The sequence below is a fragment of the Monopterus albus genome, unplaced genomic scaffold (assembly GCF_001952655.1).
Source record: "Monopterus albus unplaced genomic scaffold, M_albus_1.0 scaffold129.1, whole genome shotgun sequence".
In the NCBI taxonomy this organism is placed as follows: Eukaryota; Metazoa; Chordata; class Actinopteri; order Synbranchiformes; family Synbranchidae; genus Monopterus; species Monopterus albus.
This window is the reverse complement of record NW_018128009.1, coordinates 1,555,378-1,564,656: the sequence shown is the minus strand read 5'-3', so window position 1 is coordinate 1,564,656 and position 9,279 is coordinate 1,555,378. Positions and strand designations below refer to the sequence as shown.

At 40.2% G+C, this 9,279-nt stretch overlaps 1 protein-coding gene across 1 annotated transcript in view; it reads right to left on the bottom strand.

Moving 5' to 3' along the window:
• The window catches only part of agbl4 (AGBL carboxypeptidase 4), a 297,544-nt gene that overhangs the window by 261,283 nt on the left and 26,982 nt on the right, over window positions 1–9,279 (bottom strand). The window contains exon 3 of the mRNA XM_020613018.1: window positions 6,650–6,774. Coding sequence (XP_020468674.1) covers window positions 6,650–6,774 — 125 coding nt within the window. The remainder of the gene's footprint in view (window positions 1–6,649; window positions 6,775–9,279) is intronic.

The following is a 9,279-nucleotide window of genomic DNA, read 5'->3' as shown; positions in this document are numbered from 1 at the left end:
AACAATTTGACATGACATTACACATTAAGACAAATATTAAGATTAGCATTACAGTTAATACTAACAACTCTTTGCCTGCAACCTTGGCCTAAATGCAGTTTGCAAGCACATGAAATTAAACTGAGCAGTTAACAGCCTGAGCTAGGCATCCTGTCTCCACTAAACATTTCTAGACAACAAATCTCTGAATATCTATCTAACTAAGAAATTACCTAACACTGCCTTTCCAGTGACGGTGTGCAATTTTAGGGCAGCCTGCAGTTTTAAGATTATCTGCATTTACATATTGTCTGATGCAGCTTTACTATACACAAAACAAGTACAAACAAAAAGCAATCTACTTCGCCTTTGAAAACACTTCAACACATTTTTGTCTAACCTGTTCTGTTTCCATGTGTAGGCCCTGACGCACTGCGTCAAAAAATACCGAACATTCACTAACGCTTACTCTAAGCACCTGACTGCTCTTTGCACTTTGCACACTGCTTTGCAAAATGAGTGCTCAATGTCCACTTTGGCAGCATGTTGCTGTGCCATACTGCTGGGTTCCGAATGGATGGCCCACTGATGACTGTCCTGATGTGCACGCATGCCAACCCATCTACAGATGTTCCCATGCTAGCCACTACAATCTGTTTCATGACATATCACCCATAAACCAACACAGAGGTCTCAAACTTTCATATGCTAACTCAATTACAGACATTTTTGTTCTGCGATTTGTCACTGAGTGTTGTAAGAAATTACTGTGACAAAGCAAAGGGAAGGGGAAAACTGTAGTATTAGGAGTACTGTATTTTTATATTTAACCCTACAAGCCCCTGGAAACTATGAGCTAAGAGCTTCAATCATTGGAATAAAGATGATCCAAATGTGTAATAAAAAATGTCTGCTTTATTTCAAAATGTGCCCTTAAGCTATGCACCTCCTCTTTCAAGTGAATCAAGCTAAAAATAAGGCAATGAATTTTGATAGGGAACCTTGCGTCAGCAAAGATAACCCCGGAAGAACTCATTTTGCTATCAGGGAGACAATTTGAAAATTCATTCTGTGCTGTTGTCATATCCTTTTGTCCATGTCATTATGAAGTGATCTGGGGAGCATCAGCTTTGAGAATAAGGAAGAATGCCTTAGTTCACCTTAACAGAACAAGGTCACTTATGATACCCTGTGCTCCCTAACACAACTGTCTGATGTCTCGTATGTCTTTCAAAACTACACAAATCTTTCCGCAACTTTTAAGGTTTGAAACTAGAACCATAAACTTTCCGAGCCTACTGTATGTGGAGTGTTTGAAGTTAAATAATCCCTTTGGCAGAGTCACAGAGAAGCCAGTGTCTCTCCTTTGGAGACCATAGAGAGACTAAGCTTAAAATTAAACTTCCAAAGAAGAAGAAGACGGCCACAAGCAGAGGATACATGCATATCTACCTTGCGCCATATGCTGCAGAGGCAGAAGGGGAAGAAAAGCCTATGCAAATTACTAAAGTGACAAGGACAGCCTGTGTGTGGGGTCTTTTATACATATAGTACAAGAAGGAAAGCAGACCTGAGTTTATGAATGTATGAATCTAAGAGTGTGCATCTTTGGTAGCGTGCAGGAGCCTTTGTAACTTTTTGACAGTGTGGTCCTGATAAAAGTCCCTGTGGCTGAGAAGGAGTTTAATCCTAGTGCTGCATATCCAGCATACCATCCCATAAGCAGACTAAATGTGGTGCCACAAGTAACTGTCATCAATTAGCCATCTGCAGTGCGCAATAATGGCCACACTATGCTTTCAATTAGCCCACGTGGAGCTCACAAGAGACATGTCTGTCTTCTTCTCCCTCTGTCACTGCAAAAGGCCATCACAACACAGATGTGATGACAGAAAGATACAAGGAGCACAGAGGGAAGGGTGAGGGTGAACAAATGGGAGAGGATTATCTGCAAACATGTGAAGACTGGGAGCAGCAGAGATGGATGTTAAATGTGCCAATACACACAGACATGGGCCAAGGCAGACCTTCTACACCAGAACATTGACCAGAGCTGTTGAAGCTGCAATCTCAGATAAGAACCTCTATTGTATAGGCTGGCACTGATGTTACATGCTACAATCAGCAGCTGATTTCCCAGAACTGCCGCTAACATGCTCTATTTAGGATGGGAGGGAAATGTAATGCTAACAAGTCATTTCTCATAAATACACCACTCCTCCTCCTCCTCCTATATCCTCTTCCTGCTTCTGTCTCTTCTGAATGAAAAAAAAAAATCAATGTGCATGACATCTGTTACCCTACTCTTACATTACTCTCTCTCTATCTCTGTGTCTCATTCATTTTCCTTTAGTTTTTCTCTGAATTAGAACAGTCTATCAGAATGTTAATGAATGATTATATCAGTCAAAGTGATAAGTAAATCACACATTTAGAAAATGACACATTGTAGAGGATGTTTGAACGCATTTTAAACCCAGTTAGGCATGATGATGTGATATCTGCATCATATATTAGTATTAGTTTATAGAATTGGTTCTAGCCTAATCACATTCATTGAAAAACAGGAATTGCACGAAATTAGGATGTGATCAATAATAGTTGTGTGCTAGTTTCAACATCCTATTTGATCTTTCACTTGTCATCCAACTTATCTCCCATAACAAATTGCAGCACAGCACTGATGATGAATTTAAATAGGTGAGCACTGTCTAAAAACAGCAAAGTGATGATGGCTCTTTAGGGATTCTACAGTATGTGACTTATTCTGCTTCAGTTTGTCCACTTTCCTGATTATGGAGAGCAACCACCCTGCACTGTGCTTTCTCTGGACAAGTGAGGCTTACAAATCATCCCTGAAGCAGTTGGAGGAGTTGTAAGCACTTGGTGTAAGGTTTTACTGCCTGTCTTCTATGAATGGCTCCCTGAAGGCTTCTATGATAATAGCTGCCAGCAGTGGCCTTCATGGAGCCTGACATCAAGCACACCCCTACACTACAATGGAATGGCATATCACCTTACCCAACAGGTGTGATACTGTATCAACTCATCCACTGGTTTCTAGTCATAAAATAGGCAGAAGGTGAAATTAAATAGTGGCAGCTGGAACTTACATGTCAAGTTGAAATTCACTTAGGTTGGACGCAGGACGTAAAACTTTTTTATGGACCCAAGACACTGAGTTCTTGTAATATTGGTTAAAGTAAATGGGACTGGTGCATTAATGTTGACTGGGTAAACAATGGCCAAACCTTAACATGCTTGTAGAATTCATGTTTGTTTAACCCCATCTTTGTAAGACAAAAAAAGACAAGTTTATGGCTTCAAAAGGCAAAGAGCAGCAGCTCCAGTGCTGAAAAAGGGCATAACTGAAAATAATCATTAAATGTACTATAACATCAGACCTTCACTTTTCTGTACAGTTGATGGAAAGTAAGTCAGCAGTATCAGTATCTGATATCTCTGATGTATTCAGATATAAGCCACACAGTCATTTCAAACATCTATGCCAAAGACGCTCTGCACTACACCGCTCTCTCCATGGAGCTGAAAAACACAACATAAAGTGCTAAGATGACTTGTCTATTAATAGTTCTATTAATAATAAGTAGTCAGAAGATTAGGCATACAGCTGTACTAGTGGCACTATGTACTTAGGCAGAGTAACTTTTTTTTACCAAAGCTAACGTCAGTATGATAACATGTATAATTTATTTTAGTGTGAATGTCTTTACTTTTGCAGGTTTCTGGTTTTAAACAACAAAATTAAGTTTTGATCCGATGATAATGCTAAATGACAAGCGGAACATGAATGTTTATACATAATTTGACAATCCATCCAGTAGTTGTGACATAAAATGCATCTGCCTAAATGTCATATACAAGAAACTGACTTATATAATATGTTTGAATGAAAATTAATAAGAAGCTTTTTTACAGATCATACAGTAAATAAGGTAAGTACATTATTGTGTCAACCAAATAAATTTAAAACACTTTTTATCCTGTGCAAACCTGCAACACTAAACAGACATAGTGGCTGGGTGGAAAAACAAACCCCGAAATTGAACTGTACTCCCAGACATTTGTCTCCCTGTGGCCCACTGAAATTCAGAGCAATAATTCTGCCCAAGTAGTTTTTGCAAGGAAATTTAAAAAAATAAACAAAACTTCAAACAGTGTCATTTGGTCCCGATTACTGTAACCAACTTAATCAGAATTGGTCTGGGCTTTTTGGGGTAAGTGAGTGGTTCAAAAAACACACAAAAAAAAGAAAGGACATTCAAAAAAGAGACATTCATTCATTCAGCCAGCCATCATAACTGGTGCTACGGTGAAGCCAATTTCCACAAAGCTCCTAAGCTGATTGAGGCAGACCAAATCTGTTTCACCAGCTTACATTCCTTCAAAATGGCCATCTCACTTCCAATATCACAGGCTTTTACTGTTCCCCATTCCCCTGGCTCAGGCTGAGAGTTAGCAAGGCTTAGCTGGATGAAACACTCCAACAGCCCAGTTCTCCCCTGGAACCCACTGATATCTCTATAGCATAGACTCTCCCCACATAGCTACACTTACTTGGTTTATTTACTCATGTTATTATTTTCTGTCTGTTTAATTTCTCGGCTTTATTTTTTGTTTTCTATCACAGAAATATTACCACCATTAGGATGTAAATTGAAGATTTATGAGAATTCTGATGATTATAGGCACACAGACGCAATCTAATCACTGTGCTTACATTTACACATGCACACCTTGGCAAAATGCACAAGCAGCACTTAACCACAACATCTTCTACTGGAGTACATTAAATTCACACAAGGCCTATTTGAAGAAGGAAATTGGACAGATAAGAAACAGCTTTCTAAGAAAGGAGCTTGTGAGGGGTCCATAGAGAAAGAGTATGGAAGTGTGCAATGGAAATGGGGAAATGGTCTTTTTTTGTCACTTGTAGGCTTGCTCTTGTGTGTGCCACTGTACAGTACACAGTAGTATGTTCCTATATCTGATATTAATCAAGCCTTTGTCATTTACAGAGTAATTCCAGGCCCCAGCCACTTTCTCTTTTCTCACACACATACACACTTTCTCTGTCATTGTGCCACAGCAGCAAATATCCTGTTGGCCCAGGCTGTAGGCTGCTGGTGCTAGTCTATCTGGCTGTGGGATCGATCCGGCTCCAAGTCGAGGCCTCCCATTCATCTCAGAGCCATAAAATGTGATTAGTGCTGACTACAGCACTGCAGGGAGATGGGCTGATAGGCCTGAAAGCCTCAGATAGGCTGGGGTGGACACTACAGAAAGACAGCAGCAACAGCATGCTGTGGATTCATCCTCAATTTTTATGCCCCTTTTCTGTTTTCCTATTTTTTTCTCTATGGCTGTCTATTTGCTTTTTTTCTCACTCTTATCATGGTCAAACTCTTTCTCCCTCCCACTTTATTCCTACTATCTTTATATGTAACTGTTTTCAGATTGTCTCTATACTTTATCTCGCATTTTTTGTCTTCATGTCTAAGCTTATTTGCGCACAAATAACACAGTACAACTAAAAATACCAATATTTTCAATTTGACCTTCTTCTCATCCTTCAGTCATATTTAAATGGTAGAACAAGTCTCCGGCCACCTGAAATCAAACTCACTGTAGCTACATACTGTACAGTGTATCTCTGTGGCATGTGACCACCTCTGTCAGCCAGTCACAGAGCTCAGAGCTTGCCAGTGGCAGAATCAAGCTCAGAGGCTGTGACAAGACGTGAGAAGGAAACGAGACTCTTTCACATCTGAGGGGAAACAACTTTGGTGGTGTTACTGGCACAAATTTCTAGTACACCAAGACATCTTAGAGGACATTTGTATGTGTCATAAGAAATGCCATTTCATCCCAACTAAAAGGCACCAATATAGCACTACAATGTTTTAAGGTACACAGAAGACAAAAAAAAATTCTGAATACATTATACTAATACTAATGGTTAATTTCAGACTACATTGGCTCGAGACAAGTTTACTTAGTTAATAATCAAACACTACACTGCTTACACTAATGTTAAAGATATATAAATGTATTTTGTAAGTCTAACATAGCCTACATAAAGACTGTACAGTATATTGTTAATTGGAGGATGAAAGTAAATTCATTAACACTGGCCACTTTAGAGAATAAATAATAGTAATGTAGTTAAGATGCACAACGACCATGAATGTTATAGTGTGCTTATGTAAATACAGTACAGGTTTTATGCAAGTTGCTTGATCTTAACAAAGCTACAGTATGTTGAGCAGAGGATGTTACTGATATGAAATAATGTTATCTTTAGGTGTGATAGTTTTATGATGTCAGTTGTTATAACTTGTATAGTACATGAAACTAACCAAACAGATGATTGTTTTTAAACTAATACATCACATTTTTATAAGTACATCTAATATACAGTATATAATAAACTGAATAAATATGTATTACTCATACATCTACAATACATATACATCAGTAGGGCCACACCAGTAGTAATTGGCAAGGCACTAGAATACATTCATTTTATCAGCACTGATAAAAAAAACATTACACTTGATATTTTTTGTCAGACTGCACCATTTTAGCACCCTGAAACCAAAGACTTTGTTATGGAACATGACACTATACAAGACCACAGCATACCGACCTGTGTCTCGCGGACATTCTCCACTGTGAAGTTGAACCATACTCTGAAGCGGGGGTTGCAGGTGTCAGGCCGGATGAAGAGGTCAAACTCAAACTCACTGATATAGTCAACACGGCCAAGGTTCCCTACAGAGACAGTGAAACAGCTTACATTAGCATTAAGAGAAGTTGAGCAGTCCACATCACAGAATCACAGTGAATTCTTTCCTCTGTAGTCCTTAAAGTTCTCACTCAGTTGACTTAAAATATTAAATATATGCACTCACAAGCCGAAATAATGCAAAAATACAACATGGCCTTACTTCAAATTAATGAGATGCTTACAAAGACAGACATTAAATCAATATGTCACAGTCAAACGTCTATTCATTGGACATCACTGTCATATGATGTTTCAGCACGGGTCAGCCTGTTTTAATTGTGTGGAGCCAGGCGGGCATGGGTTGGCCTCTGTTTCCATCTGTTCCTAGTCGCAAGGAGTAATCATGCTGACTCGACTGCAGCTGGCCCTACCTCCACCCAGGGCCAAGTGGGGTCAACCTCTGCCTTCAGAGCTGGCTAATCAAGACACGTTTGGCAAAAATGTTGCGCCAAGGGCAAGTCCTTACACATTCAGCATTCACTTTTTATCCGTTATTTCATTGCAGCAACTATTACAAATGGAGTCTCTCACTTGGTCATCTGATGAGGGGTTAAAGTAATGCCTAACACCAAGAGATCCATGTTGCAAACTAGTAACACCACTCTAACACTATGAGTTATGTGTCACTTCTCAGTGACTCATGCCGCCCCCACATGATCACCCTTTTATGGTGCAGTGGAGAAACAACCACACTGGCTCAAGAGAAGCCTCAGCTCGGCAGGGCTGACCCTGATGGAAAAGCACTTATAGTGGTGTTTTTCCTGTTTTATCACTGTATATATCGGCACATTTTTCTACATAGGTAGATCTCTCAAACCAAACCACAGAAAACAGCAAGTATGAGGAGCATTAAGACCAAGAGACAGGGTTGTTCCAGCCATCCATATCTGACACATAATATACTATCCACAGCAAAAAAGCTCCAGATGATGAGTGGAGGTATAATTAATCCAATGGGAACTATTTTCCTGCTTCCAATTCTCAAAGCTGTCTATAGGTTGACAGGGTAGTACATGACTACATGAAAAGCATTCTAAATATAGGCTTTGTCTGTGTCTTCTGATTTATATGTAGATGCAGTTGGAGAGTCTTGTTACGCACATATTCATTGTCAGAGTCAAAGCAAAGAGATGGGGGGAAAGTGAGTTAAATGTGTTAGCCTTCTCACTGAGCACTGGAAAAGCTTATGTTACCAGAATGATACGCTTAACCAAATAAATGAGGCCAGTCAACTCTGACATTTTAAATGCTGAACTGAAATCCTATATAAGACCAGCATCTGTTCAGGAATTAAATTCACTGGTAAACTGGGCAGATCACGAGGCTCAGTGTCCCTCACAACTCTACATCAGGGCACTGATGACCACCTGGCGGCAGGTAGCACCATAGCAGCAGCATGCACACACAGACACAGATGATTATAGACAGATGGGCTAACTACCACACTGTCAAAGTAGATCCCTCTCCTTCTGCCATCGGACAGAGCTAATCAACGAGTCAGTATGCAAAACACAGGCACACACATTTTCCTCTGCTCCTCTGAAGCGTTATTATTAGTTTAGAAAGGACTGCAGAAAACTACCAGGTGCTCTGAAGTATAAACAGCACCAGTATTTAAGTTTTAAATTTTATGTTTAAAGTGGCATTTTCATTTACAACACAGCATGCAACAGCAACACACAGGCAATGAGAAAGAAACAGCTAGACATTACTGTATTGTGTATATAATCTGTATGATCTGTATTTATATTGGAAGCCCAGCCACTAACATCCTCCGCTTCTAGCACTAATGGTGAGTGGCATCTCATTCCAGCACTCTGGTGCCTGGAAAAATTCCTCTCTGCAGACTGACTCTGATTGATCAGGGAGTGGCTGGGCAATGCTGAAATATGTAGCTGTTGCACCTCATCTACAGAACTCATTCAAAAAGCATATACTGTATAACATAAAGTAACATCAGACACACAAAAAGGCAAAGGTGCTGTGTGGGAGAGGGAAAGGGGCTCTTTTGGATAAGTGACCTTTGCCATGTATACAGTAAATTGTTATGATTGCTCTGGTAGGAAGGTGAGCGAGTAAAAAATGACGGACCCAGGTAGCTGACTTCGGTGCAAGAAGTGCTCAATTTATTTACAGTGACGATAACAATTATGTGTACAACCAGGTGAAGGAATACGGAGCAGAACCGGGTGTCGAGCGGCAGTCATGGAAAACATACAGTCAGTGATGAGATGATAAGGAGGAGGCCGGGCTGCGGACGCTGGGATTCACTCCTGGACTGGTTGTGGTGGATGGTTGCTGAGGAGACAGAGTCACAGAAACAGTTAATGGGAGACTGTGCATCGACCTGCGTGGTGGAGTGATGTGGAGTTGAGGAGGTCCGTGGTCCGGAGAAGCGATAGCGGCTGGGAAGATAACAGACGGGGCACAAGGCAGGAACGGAGCTGGGATGAAGAGCGTGAGCAAATACATAAAGTAGACAAAAACAA